Below are 20,250 nucleotides of genomic sequence, written 5' to 3'. Positions count from 1 at the left end.
TTTTGTGCACTGGGCCTCTAATCTCTAATAAGGTCTAAAAAATGTCTTATATGTGTTAACTTGGAAAATAAACCTCTTTTGAAATTTTCCTCAGCTTATCTATAATTATTGGGTTCTTGTGAAGTTGATTTGCTTCCTGTACTCTCTTTGCTGTACTGGTTCTAATTAGGACTCTTGCTCCAGGAAGGGCAACTATCTTGATTTTTCTCTAGTAAAGTCCTTTTAGTTGCTTAGGTTTTTCTTAGTGCAACATAGCAGCATCAGTCTGCATTCTGCTTTGTGCTTTTTCTCTAAGAAAATAGCCTCTGCAACTTTTTGGGAAACTGGCCTTACAAAACTTATATATCAATCAGTAATCTCTGGCTCTGTCCACCTCAACTTGATCCTTAAACTTCAGAAATCTTCCAGGCATCTGTGGTTAGCATTAGAGGCACTGGTAAAATAAGAGGAGCTGGAGGAACAGCCCAAGCACAGGAAGTTGGCAGAAGCCCAGTTTACCTGAAGAAAAGGAAATGATAGGGATAGGGAGTAGGGAGAACAAATGAGAGTCACTGACAGTAGATAGGCAGTCAGAAAATAGAGGGAAGAAAAGATGAAATTACAAGAGAGGAAAAAGATAAGAAGGATGTGATGAGATGGAAAAACTATAGAAAAGCAAATGAGTTGCATAGAAGAAAAATTTAGAAGTGGAGATTTGGCAATGGAGCCATAGGAATGATGGGATTCAGAGAAGTAAGTGATCTTTGTAATCATTGGATTCCATCATAATCAAATATATTGTGTTAGCAGTTGCCCAGAATTTAACACATAAGAATGTTAAAATTGATAAATCATAAATGGATTTTATGTTGCTTATATATTTTTTCTAAGTAATATTCTTGGAAGTGGGTGTTTTTTTTTTAACACATATATAATTAAGTATATTTCTCTTCCAAATTTATGACAGTTACTTATTACATATTTTTGAGAGGCCTGAAGGTCAAGTTCTGCATATAAAGATTTATTTATTTATTTTTAAATATATTTTATTGATTTTTTACAGAGAGGAAGGGAGAGAGAGAGAGAGCCAGAAACATCGATGAGAGAGAAACATCGATCAGCTGCCTCCAGCACATCTCCCACTGGGGATGTGCCCGCAACCCAGGTACATGACCTTGACCGGAATCAAACCAGGGACCCTTCAGTCCGCAGGCCGACGCTCCATCCACTGAGCCAAACCGGTTTTGGCAAGTTCTGCATATAAAGATTTATAGCTTTAGAAAACAAGTGATATAAAACCAAAAACATTTACACAGTATTTGAGAATTAGTTTTAAAATATTTATAGTGTGTCACTTAAGGATCATTCAGTTATTTTTAGTATTTTTAAAATCTCCCTGTGAAATGTCTCACTTTGAAATGTATCTTGCCATTAATTTTATATTGATTTATAATTTTTATAGGGCCAGGAAAACTCTATATGTTGGGCTGCATTAGATAAAAATAGAGAAGAAGCTGTAACTTCTAAGGGTGAGTAAAAATTATGTTATTTTGATATGTTACATTTTGTACAGAATGGTTGTTATATATTTTACTAATACTATAATATTGGATGGAACGAATTTCTATGAAAGCTTATAAGCATCTATTTTGCTATGTATTTATCAAAGCTTTAGGTGGAAAACAGAATATTCACAATTGTCAGGCACTGTTTTTGGCTTTTTTTTTTTTTTAGATCATTTGGAGGATGAGACTGAAGAAGATGACCTATTTGAAACTGAGTTCAGACAATATAAAAGGACATATTACATGACGAAGATGGGAGTGGACATAGTGTCTGAGTATGGTTTTGCCAATGTTTATTATACTTCAAAGTAGAAAAAAATTAGATTTTGCAGTTCTTCATAAAACAGCATAATTTTGGTAGTTAAGGTAGTGAGAAAGAAGGGTTTTTTGGTTTCATAAATTATTTTCAATCTTTCAACTGGTATGATTTTGAAGAAGGTGATATTAACTGATGTGTTCATCTATGATAAAAATTGCCAAATAGAAATAGTTAGTTTTATGCTTATGTCTTCTACAGCTTACAGCACACTTATCTCATTGGACACCTGGCTCAACCGTAGGTTAATACCTATCCAAAATTTTCTTAAGAGCATGCTCTCTGGAATGGTGATTTTCATACTTTTAAACTGGAGCCCACAGTATGAATTACATACGATCATATTTTATTTACTTTAATTAACAACTTATAAAGTGCTTACCAAGTCCAAGCACTATTTTAAACATTTAAAAAATATTACCTTATTTTATTCTCACAGTAGTTCTTTAAGATAGGTAGAATTATTATCATTTTACAATAGAGGATATTAAAAAACAGAGAGGTTTAAGTGATTTGCTCAAGGTGACATGGGTGGTGAGTTGGCAGAGCCAGGATTCGAACAGAGGCAGTCTGGCTTCAGAACTTAGGCTCTTATCCCTAGATTAGGCTGCTTCTCTGTTAGTAAAATAAGTGTTTCATGAACTGCTATGTGCCCTGATTTATACGCAATATATCTAGATATTTTCTGTACTATTGTTTTTACTGTTGTTGTTTTTTAAAATGAAACTATTAGATTTTCCTAGAGTCTGCCAGGGAGAGTCCACGTTTTCAGACATTGCTCTGTAGTCTCTCAGGCTGTCTTCTAATCTAGGCAGTCTGTCTATATTCAAACTGACTTCCAATAACAGGAGATATAGGAATTTTAGTATGTTCACCAGCTCATTTGAAGGTTTGTCAGTTGGCATTACTATGTAGGACTTTTGAGACTTGATATTTCAGTGCCTCTCTACCTGAATTTTGGTAATAGACACCATTAACAAGTTTATAGCCACTTTTGGCTTTAGCCTAGAGCTCTTTTTTTTTTTCTTTTGGTCTGGTCAAGATTTATTTTACTTTACATAGTTTTTGAGAAATATAAAGGGATTAGAGGGAAAATTGTCAGTGGATATAATAGTACTTTTCAAAGTGTGTTCAAGCTGCTATTGAGAAATAAAATATTTATAATAGTTATGCTTTTAATCCTTTATTCTTTAGTTATTATTTCCTTGATTACACTTATATAGAATTATAGTACCTGCAGTTGGCACTAAATGCTTAATTTGATAGGTAACTAGCCTTTGGTTTTATTTTCCTTCCTTTTATAGATTAAAATACAGACATGAAAATGAGATGCCAATTATTTACCTAGAAAATAAACAAATCTTTTAAAATTACTGGTCCAGTGTGGTAGTACAGTTCTTCCCTTAGTTACTGGTGAGAATATAAATTGGTAAAATTATTTTGGAAAGCACATATCAAGAAGCCTTTAAAATATCCCTTTAACCCAATAATTCTAATGGTTAATCCAGGGGTGGGCAAACTTTTTGACTCCAGGGCCACAATGGGTTCTTAAACTGGACCGGAGGGCCGGAACAAAAGCATGGATGGAGTGTTTGTGTGAACTAATATAAATTCAAAGTAAACATCATTACATAAAAGGGTATGGTCTTTTTTTTCAATAGTTTTATTCATTTCAAACGGGCCAGATCTGGCCCGCGGGCCGTAGTTTGCCCACAGCTGGGTTAATCTATCTAAAAATATAAACTCAAGTACAGAAGATTTTTATACACAAGGATGTTTATTACAAAATTTTTTTTTTTATTAATTAAATCTTTATTGTTCAGATTATTACATTTGTTCCTCTTTTTTCCCCCCATAACTCCCCTCCACCCAGTTCCCACCCCACCCTCCTCCCTCACTCCCCACCCACTGTCCTCATCCATAGGTGCACGATTTTTGTCCAGTCTCTTCCCGCATCACCCTCACCCCTTTCCCCCCTCCAAGAATAGCCAGTCCACTCCCTTTCTATGCCCCTGATTCTATTATAATCACCAGTTCATTCTGTTCATCAGATTATTCACTTGATTTTCAGATTCACTTGTTGATAGATGTGTATTTGTTGTTCATAATTTGTATCTTTATCTTTTTCTTCTTCTTCCTCTTCTTAAAGGATACCTTTCAGCATTTCATATAATTCTGGTTTGGTAGTGATGAACTCCTTTAGCTTTTCCTTATCTGTGAAGCTCTTTATCTGACCTTCAATTCTGAATGATAGCTTTGCTGGATAAAGTAATCTTTTTTTTTTTTTTTTTTTTTTTTACCCTCAAAGAAAACTTATTTATCAGGACAAACCACTTTGGGAAGGTTAAGTATAAGAAGTAATAGGAGGGGGTGAAGGGAAACGGCCATTACATATTGCAGAAACACACTGGAAGGCAAACATGGCCCAAAGAAAAAGAAGGAAAAAAAAGTCAAAAGCAGGTTATAAAATAGCGCTCTGCTCCAAGGTCAACAACTTGAACCAATAAAATGAAAAAACCTTGCCCAACCCCAGGTCAGCGTGTGACTCCAGGAAAGAGCTGTGCAGTAATGGAACTCCTGAGAGCAAAGAGGGATACTACTTAAGGGGCCTGTCGTGATCTGAGGACCAAACACCCCTGGCCTTGACCAGAGATGTTTAGTGTTGTCCGGAAACACAGGGCACACCTGGAGCGTGTGAACCTGCAATTGCATGCCCTGCGTTCATTCACTCGTCCCACTGAGGGTAGATGTTAAGTCTCTTACAGCTCCTTCCTAGCAACTTGGGTTTTCTTCTCCCTCTTTGCGAATCATGGGGAAACTACATGTCTGTACTTGTTACATCTCATGAAGCTGAAAGCAATAAAGGATGACCGCTTATGGCCAGTTGTAGATGTATCTCCATTGAGGAAGCGCCTTAACACAGGGTTCCATGACTGGGAGGAGAGGAAGCTGCGGTGATTTTCCTAAGGCTCCTGCTAGACCACAACCAAGATGACCAGGCACTTCATAGGAAATGAGAACAAAATCCTCTGGAACAGTAAGTCAGACTCTCAGGTTAAAACGATGTTTGCCACAGGAATACATGTATCCCAGATCCCCCAGAAAAAATCTGAGAGCACATGGTAGCAGCTGCTGGAAACTTGGCGCTAGATGAGAATGGAACAGTATCTTTGAGATCTCAGACAGTTTTAGATGTCAGCATACGGTGTTCAGGGCCCACTCCTGAAGATGCTGTTAAAGCAAAACCAAAATAACTACCTGGAGAGAACATGCACGTTCTAAGAGGCCATTTTATCTGGGTGAAGGGATGATTTAACTCATGAAACTAAAGAACATAAGAAAACAACAACCACAACAGTTTCCTTGAATATATTCAACTATCAAGGCAAGGCATTCTTCAATATAAAACATTATAATTTTCCCAATACTACAAAGAAATCCAATAAATAACTGTACAGTGAAGGGCCCCAATGAACCCTGTGAGTGACCCTGGGACCCCGAGCAGCTGCAATGGTGGAGGTGCCCACAGCACCAATCCCTCCGCAAGGTCGCCTGCAGTTTGGTCTTTTTCAAATGTGACCCGCTGGTGTTTCCAAGCTGCTTTATAGATCAGTCCCATCTGTTGAAGCCTGGCGGGGAGTGCAGCCCAAAGAGTACAGCCCAAAAAGTGGTCAAAGCCAAGGTTTCCGCACGACAACTCTCTTCTTCCAAGGGACTAGTGACCGCTGAGCCTGGCTTCAGACTAAGTGCTTTAGCCGCATGCGCTTGGAAAGTGTTCTGTGCCCATCACTGTGCCCATCATGCTGGGAAGAGCTCGGGGCGGGCTCTCTCCATAGCAATACTTTGCTATGGGATCCCTATAGGTGTTCTCGTGCTGCACACTCTGGGATGAGGTCCTGCATTTAGCCAAACACAATTCACAGTGATCCTCCACTGCCATGAAGAGGTTCTGGAAGGCCACTGCTGCCCGGTTGAGGAAGCGCTCCAGGAGAAGTTTCTTGTTGGGCTGCATGCAGCAGGAAACATAGTGCTCGTAAGCGCTGCAGCAGCTGTTGGTCAAGCAGCCATCACAGCAGTTCTGCTTGGTGCCCGGGACATTGACATTACAGCAGCCATTCACCAGCAAGTCCTTCCTTTCACAAACGTATCCTAGTTTGTCTGTGATTAGGTGCTTCCCTTGGATGGAGTTCCGGCACTGGTTGCTGGGCCGACTGCTGTTGCCCAAGTTAAACTGCACTTTCCACAGAATGGGCTGATCATGGTCTTGAACCTGGAGGAGATTCCGATCTCTCACTGCCCTCTCCTCCTGCTTGAAGGTGCTGGTGAGGAAGTAGACGAGCGAGAGCCCGAAGACCAGGGCGAGCACCCACCGCTTCCGCAGGAGCCAGCACCACACCATGGCCGCCAGGTTCACCATGCCGGTGCGGATGCGGGGCGCAGCGGCATGGCCCCTACGCGGCGGGCAACCCCATTCCTCACACCAGGCGCCCACCCCGTGGCCCTCAGCCCAGCCAGCTCCCAACAGCCACCCTGCGCCGCCTCCTGGATAAAGTAATCTTGGTTGTAGGTTCTTGGTATTCATCACTTTGAATATTTCTTGCCACTCCCTTCTGGCCTGCATAGTTTCTGTTGAGAAATCAGCTGACAGTCGTATGGGTACTCCCTTGTAGGTAACTGCCTTTCTTTCTCTTGCTGCTTTTAGGATTCTCTCTTTGTCTTTTGCTCTTGGCATTTTAATTATGATGTGTCTTGCTGTGGTCCTCTTTGGATTCCTTTTGTTTGGGGTTCTCTGCGCTTCCTGGACTTGGAAGTCTATTTCTTTCACCAGGTAGGGGAAGTTTTCTGTCATGATTTCTTCAAATAGGTTTTCAATATCTTGCTCTCTCTCTTCTTCTGGCACCCCTATAATTCGGATGTTGGTACGCTTGAAGCTGTCCCAGAGGCTCCTTACACTATCTTCGTATTTTTGGATTATTTTTTCATTTTGCTTTTCTGGTTGAGTATTTTTTGCTTCTTCGTATTTCAAATCGTTGACTTGATTCTTGCAATCCTCTGGTCTGTTGTTGGGAGTCTGTATGATATTCTTTATTTCAGTCAGTGTATGCTTAATTTCTAGTTGGTCCTTTATCACAACCTCGAGGGTCTCATTAGATTTCTTGTAGATCTTATTAAGTTTATTGGCAGTTTCTAGAAAATTCTTGAAAAACCTTAAAAGTGTGGTTTTGAACTCTATATCCAGTAGTTTGCTTTCCTCCATTTCTGTCATTTGTGTCCTTTTTCTTTGTCTCCATATTTTTTATGCTTCCCTGTGTTGATAAAGTGGTTTTCTGTGCTGAGTGTCCTCTAGGGCCCAGTGGTTCAGCCTCCCCAATTACCTGAGGAGGACACTTTTGGTGCACCCCTTGTGGTCTTTGTGCACAGTCTTGTTGTAGTTATGCCTTGATTGTTGTAATTATCACTGGGAGGAATTGACCTTCAGGCCAGTTGGCTGTGAGAATCAGCTGTGTCCGCTGTGGGAGAACTTCTGTGCTGGAAACACCCCTCTGGGGCAAGACTTGCTTCAATGGGGCTTTGGTGCTCACTGAGTCTGCCTCCTGAGTGTGTCCTTTATGGTTCCACGGAGCTGCAAACTGGATGGTCTCACTCTGACCTCTGGGTTTCCTGGCTCCTGGGTCTCTAGGGAGGTGCTAATCTAGCCTTTGCCTGAGACTATCCAGCAAAAGCCTCCCTGCAGGGCTTGGTCGGGGCGGGTCCCACGGATCCACAGGGCGGGGCTAGCAGTTATGGCTGCTCTCAGTCCAGCCCTCAGAGGCTCTGCTTCTCAATGTCCCGGTAATCGCTGCAAGCCCCTTGGAGAGAAAGCTGCCCTTGAGTTCTGACTGAGCAAGACAGTCTCACTTCTCTCGTATGAGTCTGGGTCCCTAGAGACTCGCCCGGAACTGGAGCTCAGAGCCTGAGACTCCCTCCCGATTGAAAACGACAACCGTGCCCTCAACCGCCAGCCCGCTCCGCATGCACCTCCGCACCTTAGTATTTTTCTTCCGCACTGCGCCTCCTCAGAGTCTCGGTATGCTTTTCTCTTTCCTTCTAGTTGTAGGATTTCCACTCAGCCAGCCTTCCTGTAGTTCTGGATGATGTCCGTTCCGTCTTTTAGTTGTATTTTTGAAGTGGTTGTTCGAGGCAGCAAACTCCGGTGTTTACCTATGCCGCCATCTTGGTTTCTCCAAAATTTTTTATAATAGTGAAAAATTATAAATCTACATTTCCAATAAGAAGGTTCATCATAATCATCTCCATCTCTTCCTCATCATAATCACCATCTCGCCATCTACACCAGAATCTGCAGAACTGCTAAACTTGTAATAATAGAAAGTCCCTAACAATTTAGAGAGATACTTAACATTAGTCATTCATAAATGCAAGTTTTAAAAGCAGGACACACACAAACTGTATATACAGTGTACTCTCATTAAAAGGAAAAAAATCAAGCTGGGCATATAAAAAAGACTAAAAAGAAACATACCTAAATGTAATAGTGAATGCTATAAGGTGATAAAAAATGCTTTTCTTCATTATCTAAATTTTCAATAATGAGGAAATGTTGAGTTTATAATGAAAAAGTTATACTTTTTCACATATGCTTTCTTAAAAAATGGAAATCTTAGATATTTAAGGGTATTTTTCCCCGAATTTGGTAATAGACACTATTAAGTTATAGCCACTTTTGGCTTCAGCTAGGGCTCTTTTTTTTGTTTTTGGGTTTTTTTGGTTTGGTCAAGATTTATTTTATATTACATGATGATAGTTTTTGAGAAAGAAGAAGGGGTTAGAGGACAATTGTCAGTGGATATATAGCACTTTTCAAAGTGTGTTCTAGCTGCTATAACCAGATTTTTGAAGATCTTTCTGATTTCCTGTGATTCTCTCAGGCATCATCCCAGAGGAAGAATATACCCATCCCTGTCTCTCAAAGCCCCCTCACTACTTAAGGGTAGTACCACTCTATAGAAAGCTGCATGGGCTAAATCCTAAACCTTTAAACCAAAACATAATAAATTGACTGAATAAATATGCACAGCAGGTTTAAATATTCTGGTGACCAGTTTAGGAAAAATAAAAGGCAAACTTTAATCTGATAAGATGGAATTTTTTAAATAAAATATTTTGGAGTTTTTCTGATTATAATGATTTAGCTTATACATTATTTAAATAAAACGTATTGAGGCAGAGTGTGGTATCAGCAGATATTATGCTCTAAAGATAATGGCCTGTCTTTAAAAAATGATGTCATAATGAAAATATTATTTTCTGTTTTCAGTGATTTTCTGGCTGATCAAGCTGCATGTTATATTCAGGCAATACAGTGGATTTTGCACTATTACTATCATGGAGTTCAGTCCTGGAGCTGGTGAGGGAACACAGAAACAAATATTTTGATTTTCTTAGCAATGGTTAATTCTATTATAGTTTCATTTGGGGATTTCTTTTCCTTTTCTGTTTTTGGTAGTATTTTTTAAAAGGTTCGTACAGCCAAGTTTAAGGGAAATACAGATAATCTCTTCCTATATAAAAATACTTTTAAAAAGACCTTTGTATAATAAAGATACTCTCAGCTCTGACAGATGGCCAATAATAAAAGCTCTTTTTAATCTAAGGATTTAAAACTCTTTATCATTGCCCTGACCAGTTTAGCTCAGTGGATAGAGCGTCAGCCTGCCGACTGAGTGATCCCAGGTTCGATTCTGGTCATAGGCATGTACCTTGGTTGTGGGCACATCCCCAGTAGGGAGTGTGCAGGAGGCAGCTGATCGATGTTTCTCTCTCATCGATGTTTCTAACTCTCTATCCCTCTCCCTTCCTCTCTATAAAAAATCACTAAAATATATTAAAAAAAAATTCTTTATGATAAATCAAGACTGATGAAGTCTTAATAATTATTGGGTTTGAGTGATTTTTATGTGGAATTGTTCATTATATTCTTTTATATATATAAGATATATTTTTATTGATTTTAGAGAGGAAGGAAGGAGAGAGAGAGAGAGAGAGAGAGAGAGAGAGAGAGAGAGATAGAAGCATCAATGACGAGAGAGAATCATTGATGGCTGCCTCCTGCACGTCCCCTATTGGGGATGGAGCCTGCAACCCAAACATGTGCTGGGACTGGGAATCAAACTGTGACCTCCTGGTTTATAGGCCGACACTGTACCACTGAGCCACATTGGCTAGGCAATGTTCATTATATTCTATTTCACATTTTGTGTGTTTGAGAACATTTTTCTATCAGGAATAATTATTGAGGTTATTGGAATGTTAGACTTGGAATGATAAAGAAGAAAGGAGAAAGAAATTATTTGCTTTTCCTGAAAATAGTAATAATTTTCATTTCTCTTGTGCTTCCTATTCCAGCAAATACCATCTACATTTCCAAATTATCTACCCAAATAGAAAAATAAACAAAGCAGAAAATGCAGGGGAAAGTACAGACTTCTAGGTGATGAGATAGTTCGTTTTGTTTTGTTTTCAAAGCATCTCTGCTGGGTTTTATTTTAAAGCATCACATAGTAAAACAAACCAAAGCTGGATAATGTGACTGGTTATGATTTCACTTATTAACAGCCTTTAAAAAATGTTTCCAAAAACTGACCTGATTCTCAAAAACTCTTTAAAGAGTGTTCTAATGACAGAAATCTTTGATTTGTCATTTTTTAAGAGGGTGAGTCCTATTCCTATTATTGTATCCGTAGTAAGGCCTAGCACTTAAAAAGCATCCAATATAATAAAGAGGCAGTATACAAATTGACCATCACTTCAACATACAAGATGGCTACCCCATGTGGACACAAGATGGCCAGGAGGGGAGGGCAGTTGGGAGGGACCAGGCCTGAAAGGGAGGGCAGTTGGGGACGATCAGGTCTGCAGGGGAGGGCAGTTGGGGTGACCAAGCTAGCAGGGGAGGGCAGTTAAGGGCGATTGGGCCAACAGGGGAGCAGTTAGGCGTCGATCAGGCTGGCAGGGGAGTGGTTAGGGGGTAATCAGGCTGGTAGGCAGAGTGGTTGGGGGCGATCAGGCGGGCAGGCAGGCAGGCGGTTGGGAGCCAGCAGTCCTGGATTGTGAGAGGGATGTCCGACTGCCCGTTTAAGCCCGATCCCACCAAGTCCCAGATTGGAGAGGGTGCAGGCTGGGCTGAGGGACACACACACACACACACACACACACCCGTGCATGAATTTCATGCACTGGGCCTCTAGTGTTCTCATATAATCCTCACAACCATTTAAATTAAGTGTTGTTGTCTGCCTTTTGCAGATGAGGCTCAAAGAGATTAAATAATCTTTCTAAGATCATACACACAACAAAGAATCAAGTCCAAGCCTATCTGATTCCAAAGTCTATACATTTTCCATAATTCTACATGCCATTCTGCCTCCTAAACTTTTCCATTCTTTTGAAGTATGCCATAATTGTGGAATATAAAAATATTTATTTTGTGAGCATTTTTAGACAAACATTAAGAACATTAAACTTTTAAAAAAAATTGTACATGTGAAGCTTTCTAAAAATATTTACACTTGTAGTTAAAGATGGGAAGTTATTAAAAACAAAAATAGTTATTAATAAATATTTTAACCCTTATTGAAAACATAGTAATACATGGATACTAATTTAAGTATAAAAGTTCTTAGAGCTGACTAGTAAGAGCCATATGAACTCAGATTCACTCTTCTCTTTGTCCTATGGCACAGATCCAGGCCCACTTGAGCCTGTTGAGAGTCTTCTGACTACCTCATTACTTTATTCTGAGATTTTATTGATTGGAAGATTCATTCTTTACATTTGGGGAACTAAAACACTGTGTGTATATGCTTCAATTACACTGTACATTCCAATTTTGGAAACGGGAAGCTATACTTTAAAAATTAAATATAAAATTTGTTGCTATCTTTGACCTAAATTTTCCAAGGCTACTGATTTCTTGTATTTAAGTGGTAGAAGTAGTGGTGATAATTTTTTCCTTTAGAATTATTGTTATGTGTTATTAAAATATGGAGACATATGTACTTAATATTGACCTGTTTCATAACATTGCCAATTGTTTAAAACTCAGTTTTGTTTTATAGGTATTATCCTTACCATTATGCACCTTTCCTGTCTGATATACGCAACATCAGTACACTCAAAATCCATTTTGAACTAGGAAAACCTTTTATGCCATTCGAGCAACTTCTGGCTGTACTTCCAGCAGCTAGCAAAAATTTACTTCCTACATGCTACCAGGTGGGATTTAGAATTAAATGTTTTTATGTTCTATTTAATATTTGGGAGCTCTTCCTCCAAACCTGGAAACATAGAACCCAAATAGCTAAATATATTTTTATTTTTAAATACAGTAGTTCTTAAGTATTTCTGATTTAAACTTAGCTTTAAATTACTTTGAAAAGTAATTTGACTTAATATAGTTTTGTTTTTAAAATGCAAGCAAACTGTATAAACCATTCAGAGCCATAGCTTTTTCATTTTTAGCACCTCTATCCAAATCTTCAGTTTGTCTGTACTCTGATGACAATAAACTGAGACAGGAAAAATCTGAAGCCATCTACTTTGTCCAAACATTGTCAGATCATTCCTGTACTTTTACCTTTTATCTATTAGAATAGGTATGGTTCTGATAAGTCATTTCTCTCCGTTTATGTTTCGGTTTTAAGCATTTCATTTATCAAATTTTGGAACAAATGGCTTTTCCGTGGTTAACATATTTCACATAACAAGGGGGAGATATTTAGGGGCAGTTGAGTTACCACAATTACACTAAGCCTACAAAGCTGATTCTGAGGGTAAAAATCATTTAGTTCTTTTAGAGTAGGGGTGGGGAATGTTTGGCCCAATGGGTGCATAAGGCTCATGAAATTACTTGGTCTGGCCCTGCCAAGGCATTAGAGGTGAGTTAAATGCTTGACCAAATATAGCCTGTTATTTTTTTTTAATATATTTTATTGATTTTTTACAAAGAGGAAGGGAGAGGGATAGAGAGTTAGAAACATCTATGAGAAAGAAACATCGATCAGCTGCCTCCTGCACACTCCCTACTAGGCATGTGCCCGCAACCGAGGTACATGCCCTTAACCGGAATCGAACCTGGGACCCTTGAGTCTGCAGGCTGACGCTCTTTCCACTGAGCCAAACCGGTTAGGGCGAGCCTGCTAATTTTTAAGTTGATAATTTTATAGGGCCCACAAGTGAAGTTATAAATATTCAAATGGCCCTTAATAAAATCAGATGATTAGGGCATGAAAGTAAATTATTTAATTCAAGGTTAAAAATGGAGAACTATTAGAAGCCTGTGAAATAAAAACACAATTTAGGTAGAACTGAAGAGTGAAAAGACAAGATAGAAATGATGAAATTAAATTTCATAATCCAGATAGTTTTGCCACATTACCACTGGAATGGGAAAGTAATGAGTAGCAGTGAAGTTAGAAGTATCATAGGTGAAAATCAAAATATAGTATGTTGCAACATATCTAGGACATAAAAATTTAGTAGTGCTTTGCTTAGCAATTTTAAACTAACATTTGAGGAAATATTATAAATATTAACATAAAGTTATATTGATATTCTTATACCTCTATTATACTATTTTGTCTTTCCACAGCATTTGATGACCAGTGAGGACTCACCCATTATAGAATATTATCCACCTGATTTTAAAACTGACCTAAATGGGAAACAACAGGAATGGGAAGCTGTGGTACTAATACCTTTTATTGATGAGGTCAGTGCATGAAAGATTTAAATATACACATATATTCTTTTATTTTTAATATATGTGATATGTTGTTTTTAATGGATCTTAGAGAGGAAGGAAGGGAGAGGGAGAGAGAGAGAAAATAATTGATGAGAGAACACATCATCAGTTGACTGCCTCCTGCATATCTCCTGCTGGTGAATAAGCCTGCAACCTGGGCATGTGCCTTGACTGGGAATTGAACCAGCGATCTCCTGATGCACACACGGGACAGCCCCCAAGCACTGAACCACAGCGACTAGGCTACACACACACACACAAATATATATATATATATATGTATATGTATATATATATATATATATCCTATCTAATAAAAGAGAAACATGGTAATTAGCGTATGTCCGCTTCCCTTCCCATTGGCTAATCAGGGCGATATGCAAATAAACTGCCAGCCAAGATGGCGGCCGGCAGCCAGGCAGCTTGAAACTATCATGAGGCTTGCTTGCTTCAGTGACAGAGGAAACCAATGTTCCCCACCTGCCTTGCCGGCCTCTGAGCTTGCAGTTTGAAACATAGTTACAAATATAGAAGCTAAACAAAACCCCACAAACCTGCTTTCAGCAAGCCAGGATCTCAGAGCTGGACTTGATACAGTGTTTCTATTATAGAACACAAACAAACCAGATACCTGCTTTCAGCAGCAGGGGCCTCAGAGTTGGAGTCAGAGCTAAAGCTGGCCCAGAATTAAAAAAGAAAAGAAAAAAAGGAGCAGCTGGGAGCTTCAGTCACCCGCCAGCCTGAAAACAGCCCTCAGCCCTTCACCCAGAATGGCCAGGCACCCCAGTGGGGACCCCCACCCTGAAGGGTGTGTGACCAGCTGCAAACAGCCATCATCCCCTCACCCAGGCTGGCCACGCACCCCACTGGAGACCCCCACCCTGAAGGGTGTGTGACCAGCTGCAAACACCCATCATCCCCTCATCCAGGCTGGCCAGGCACCCCAATGGGGACCCCCACCCTGATCCAGGACACCCTTCAGGGCAAACCATCTCGCCCCCACCCATGCACCAGGCCTCTATCCTATATAGTAAAAGGGTAATATGCCTCCCAGCACCAGGATCAGCGGAGCCGCGAGGCCTCCCGGCACTGGGATCAGCGTGACGGGGGCAGCGCCCAAACCCCCTGATTGCCCTGGGGCTGTGTGTGTGACAGGGGGCGGTGCCCCAACCCCCCAATTGGCCCTACCCTGAGCGTGACTGAGGGTAGCCTCACAACCTCCCAATCCACCCTGCTATGTGCATGACAGGGGGCGACTCCCCAACTCCCCAATCGGCCCTGCTCTGAGCCCGACCAGGGGCTGCACCTAGGGATTGGGCCTGCCCTCTGCCTCCCGGGAGCAGGCCTAAGCCAGCAGGTCATTATCTCCCAAGGGGTCCCAGACTGGGAGAGGGCACAGGGTAGAGCCGGGCCTCTAGTGTGTGTGTGTATATATGTGTGTGTGTGTGTGTGTGTGTGTGTGTGTGTGTGTGTGTGTGTATATTTGTTTTGTTTTGTTTTGTTAATTCTTTATTGTTTAAACTATGAGATATACTATTGCATATGTCTCCTTTTTCCCCCATTTTTGTGCACCGGGCCTCTAGTATATATATATTTTTAATTCTTTATTGTTTATGACATATACTATTGCATATGTCTCCTTTTTCCCCCATTGACTTCTCCCTGACTACTCGCACTCTCCAGCACATGCCCTCGCCCCTCTGTTGTCTGTGTCCATTGGTTATGCTTATATGCATGCATATAGGTCCTATGGTTAATCTCTTACTCCCCCACTTCCCTCCCCTACCTTCTCTCTGAAGTTTGATGGCCTGTTCAATGCTTCCCTGACTTTGGATCTGTTTTTGTTCATCAGTTTATTTTGTTCATTATATTCCACAAATGATCTCACTCATCTTTCTCTTACTGGATTATTTTGCTTAACATAATGCTCTCCATGTCCATCCATGCTGTTGCCAATATAAGAGTTCTTTCTTTTTTACAGAAGCCTCGTACTCCATTGTGTAGATGTACCAGGGTTTTTAAATCCACTCATCTGCTGATGGGCACTTAGGCTGTTTCTAAATCTTAGCTTTTGTAAATTGTGCTGCTATGAACACGGGTGCATGTCCTTTATGATTGTTGTTTCTGGTTTCTTGGAATGTATTCCTAGAAGTGGGATTACTGGGTCAAATGTGAGTTCCATTTTTAATTTTTTGAGGAAACTCCATACTGTTTTCCACAGTGGCCGCACCAGTCTGCATTCCCACCAGCAGTCGTTTGTTGATTTGTTGATGATAGCCATTCTGACAGGTGTGAGATGGTGTCTCATTCTCATTTTGATTTGCATCTCTCTGATGATTAGTGACTTTGACTATGTTTTCATGTCTGTTGGCTGTCTGTATGTCCACTTTTTAAAAGTGTCTTATTTAAGTCATTTGCCCATTTTTTGATTGGATTGTTTATCATCCATTTGTTAACTTGTATGAGTTCCCTATACATGTTGGAGATGAAACTCTTATTGGATATAACATTGGCAAATATGTTCTCTCATGCAGTGTTGTTTTGTTGATATTTGTTGTGTGTTTTTTGTTGTGCAGAGCTTTTTATTTTGATGTTGTCCCATTTGCTTATTTTCTCCTTAGTTTCCATTGTCCTAGGATCTGTATTGGTAAAAATATTGCTATGACATATGTCTGCTATTTTGCTGCCTATGGAGTCTTGTAGGATTTTTATGGTTTACCATCTTACATTCAAGTCCTTTATCCATTTTGAGTTTATTTTTGTATATGGTGTAAGTTGGTGGTCTAGTTTCATTTTTTTGCAGGTATCTGTCCTATTTTCCCAACACCATTTATTGAAGAGACTGTTTTGACTCCATTGTATGCTCTTGCATCCTTTGTCAAATATTAATTCAGCATAAAGGCTTGGGTCAGTTTCTGTTCCATTGACCTATATGCCTGTTCTTGTGCCAGTACAAGGCAGTTTTGAGGACACTGGCTTTATAATATAGCTTGATATCTGGTATTGTGACCCCTCCAACTTTGTTCTTCATTCTCAAGATTGCTGCAGCTATTCGGGGTCTTATTTTATTCCATACTAGAGGCCCGGTGCATAAAATTCGTACACTCCAGCGGAGGATCCTTCAGTCCGTCCTGTGCCCTCTATCAGTCCAGGAGCCCTCAGGGGAATAGGCCCAAGGGGAGCGGGCCTAAGCCATCAGTCAGACATTCTTAGCACTGCCATGGAGGTGGGAGAGGCTTCCACCACCAGTGCTGTGTTCACCAACTGTGAGCCCATCTTCTGGCTGAGCGGCGCTCCCCCTGTAGGAGCACACTGACCACCAGGGGCCAGCTCCTGTGTTGAGTGTCTGCCCCATGGTGGTCAGTGCGCATCACAGCAACTGGTCTTTCTGCCGTTTGGTCGATTTCCATATTAGTCGTTTATTATATAGGATGAATTTTTGGAGAGTTTGTTGTAGGTCGGTGAAACATACTCGTGGTATTTTAATGGGGATTGCATTAATCTATAACTTGCTTAGGGTAGTATGGACATTTAATGCTGTTGATTCTACCAATCTATGAACAAGGTATATTCTTCCATTTGTTTGTATCTTCCTCTCCCTTTTTTTTTTCAGTCCCTTTAGTTTGCCGAGTACAGGTCTTTTTCCTCTTTAGTGATGTTTATTCCTAGATGTCTTACCCTTTTGGTGCAATGGTAAATGGGATTGTTTGATTTGTTTCTCTTTCTGTGAATTCATTATTGGTATATAAAACAGCCATAGCCATAGCTTGTTTTGATCAGTGGATAGAGCATTGGCCTGCGGACTGAAGGGTCCCAGGTTTGAATCTAGTCAAGGGCATATTTCTGGGTTGTGGGCTCAATCCATGGTAGAGGGTGTAAAGGAGGTAGCCGATCAATGATTGCCTCTCATCATTGATTTTTCTATCTCTCCCTCTCTCTTCCTCTCTGAAATCAATAAAAAAAAAAATTTTAAAAGCCGTAGATTTCTGGGTGTTAATTTTGTATTCTGCTACATTGCTGAATTCATTTATTAAATCTAGTATTTTTTTGATGGGGTCTTTATGGTTTTCTATGTATAATATCATGTCATCTGCGAATAATGACAGTTTTGCTTCTTCTTTTCCAATTTAGATACCTTTTATTTCTTCTTCTTGTCTAATCGCTATGGCTAACACTTCCAGTACTCTGTTGAACAGGAGTGATGAGAGTGGGCATCCCTGTCTTGTTTCTGTTCTTAGGGGAAATGGTTTTAATTTTAGCCCATTGAGTATGATGTTGGCTGTAGGTTTGTCATATAAGGCTTTTTTTTATGTTGAGGTATGATCCCTCTATTCCGACTGTGCTGAGAGTTTTTATCAAGAAAATGTGTTGGATTTTGTCAAATGCTTTTTCTACATCAATTGATAGGATTATGTAATTTTTATCTCTTAATTTGTTTATGGGATGTATCACATTTATTGTTTTGCAGATAATGTACCATCCTTCCATAAATCCCAATTGGTCATGGTATGATCTTCCTAATATAATGCTGGATCAGATTTCCTAGGATTTTTTGGAAGATTTTAGCATCTAAGTTCATCAGAGATATTAGCCTGTAATTCTCTTTCTTTGTAGTACCTTTATCTGGTTTTGGGATTAGGGTAATGCTGGCTTCATAGAAAGAGCTTGGAAGTATTCCTTCCTCTTGAATTTTTTGGAATAGTCTAAGGAGAATAGGTTTTAGTTCTTCTTTGAATGTTTAGTTATACGCTCCCCTGTGAAGCCTTCTGCTCACAGCTTTTGTTTGCTGGAAGTTTTTTGATTACTACTTCAATTTCCTCTATAGTTATCCTATTCAGATTTTTTTTTTGCCTTCTTTATATTTTATTTAAACAAAAATATAAAAAGTGACTGTAATTTTTAGCCAGATAATTAAAAATCAATTATATTACTCCTGCAAGCATTGTTTATAAATGTAAATGACAACATGTATCTTAGACACTTTGGGTACTCGGGCAAAAAGTAGTCCTTGATAAAATGTAATATATATGATTGCACAAATTTGATTACTAAATACTTAAGCTAATTAGCCATGACAATTCAAACTTAAGCAATATGCAAAGAAAAATGCATGAACTGCCTAAGCTATAGAGCATTTAAAAAAATTCATATTTATTTCCAACTATTCTGTGGCTATTAACATCCATGAGTTGCTTTTAAAGTTCAAAAACACTGAACTGTCTAGAAACATTCTGAATAGTAACAGTATAGTAATAGTAATACTGCGAATTTTATTTTCAAATTTTGGTCAATAAGGAAGAAAATAATAAAGTTAAGTAGTCAAAAGAAGTACTAAGACAAGTATAATCATTCATATATACAGATAATATGAACAGTATAAATTCACTTTCAGCTGATTCAATCCTATTTACATATTTAAAATAGAAAATACATCCTAATTTGTCAAGAAGCTGACCACATTTAGCACCAGGAAAGAAACTTATGTCAGCTTTTGAACATGACTTCAGATCTTGTCATAGGAAAAAAAAACTTTCATAGAATCTATATGTAGTTATCACTATCAATTAACTAAAAAAATAGTTTTTAAAAGTAATTGCTGCACATCATTAATTCACAAGCAATTAAAAGGAAATAAAACTTAAAACCAGGACTACTTGATACTGCGCACAACTCTCCTACAGTGGTTTGTTTTCATTTCCTCCAATGCTTGTTCCAGTTGCTGAACCAAGTGCATCAGGGTAGCTGGATCTGTCTGCAGAACTTTGGTGTTGCGATCTCCATTCCGATTAAGGTGTAATTTTTTTAAAATATATTTGATTGATTTTTTACAGAGAGGAAGGGAGAGAGATAGAGTTAGAAACATCGATGGGAGAGAAACATCGATCAGCCGCCTCCTGCACATCTCCCACTGGGGATGTGCCCGCAACCCAGGTACATGCCCTTGACCGGAATCGAACCTGGGACCCCTCAGTCTGCAGGCTGACGCTCTATCCACGGAGCCAAACCGGTTTCGGCATTAAGGTGTAATTTTATAGTCACTGATGGTTTTATCTGTTGCCTGAGGCTTCTGCTTGCAAGCTTGTACATCTAGTCGCCATTCAAGGCTGTGGTAACTGGGGAGGTCTGGTGCCAGTTCACTCAGAATAGTTCTGATCTCCTTTCTGTTATCCAGATAAAACTGAAGCAACAATTTGTTCAATTCTTCTGAGAATCCCAGAACAAAAACAGAGTCTTGGAAATCCAGTTCGGAAATCTTGAGCTTTGAGCTTTCAGTGAGCAGGTATATTAATCCTTCCACGCCATGTTGGACAGTCTCACTACTCACATTGAGTTTTCTGGCGGTGCCCTCGTAGATCTTGGGGTTCGCTCCTCGCCTCAGGAACTCCACCACAATCCGCCCAAACTCGGCAACGACCGAGTACCGAGCTGTTCACTCGCGGCAGAAAGGCCAGGTGCTCCTTGTGCTCCTCGGACAGGTCCAGCAACATCTTCGCGGGCCGCCACCTTCCCTTCCCTATTCAGATTTTTTGATTATTCCTGATTAAGAGCTGGGGTCTTACTCAGCATCTACAAGGGTTCAGGAATCT

At 39.8% G+C, this 20,250-nt stretch overlaps 2 protein-coding genes and 1 pseudogene across 20 annotated transcripts in view; 1 reads left to right on the top strand and 2 right to left on the bottom strand.

Moving 5' to 3' along the window:
- XRN1 (5'-3' exoribonuclease 1) overlaps positions 1-20,250 on the top strand; it is a 182,119-nt gene that overhangs the window by 44,721 nt on the left and 117,148 nt on the right. For 14 of the 19 annotated variants that reach the window (XR_004973779.1, XR_004973780.1, XR_004973781.1 and 11 more), the window contains exons 11-15: positions 1,442-1,508; positions 1,714-1,819; positions 9,179-9,268; positions 11,979-12,135; positions 13,511-13,630. Coding sequence is in view for 14 of the 19 variants with exons in the window: in XM_036347036.1 (XP_036202929.1) it covers positions 1,442-1,508; positions 1,714-1,819; positions 9,179-9,268; positions 11,979-12,135; positions 13,511-13,630 (540 nt within the window). In the remaining 5 variants the exon portion in view is untranslated. Of the gene's footprint in view, positions 1-1,441; positions 1,509-1,713; positions 1,820-3,164; positions 3,234-4,168; positions 4,300-9,178; positions 9,269-11,978; positions 12,136-13,510; positions 13,631-20,250 lie in introns of those variants that run through there. The other 5 variants (XR_004973783.1, XR_004973782.1, XM_036347042.1 and 2 more) reach the window with 3 other exon arrangements.
- LOC118677528 (SREBP regulating gene protein-like) lies at positions 5,612-6,292 on the bottom strand. Its single transcript, XM_036352677.1, has one exon. The coding sequence runs from the start codon at positions 6,275-6,277 to the stop codon at positions 5,612-5,614; it is 666 nt and encodes a 221-aa protein (XP_036208570.1). The 5' UTR covers positions 6,278-6,292.
- LOC118674966 lies at positions 18,914-20,151 on the bottom strand (annotated as a pseudogene).

This window comes from Myotis myotis, unplaced genomic scaffold (genome assembly GCF_014108235.1).
Source record: "Myotis myotis isolate mMyoMyo1 unplaced genomic scaffold, mMyoMyo1.p scaffold_m19_p_2, whole genome shotgun sequence".
Lineage (NCBI taxonomy): Eukaryota > Metazoa > Chordata > Mammalia > Chiroptera > Vespertilionidae > Myotis > Myotis myotis.
This window is presented reverse-complemented; position numbering and strand designations above follow the sequence as displayed.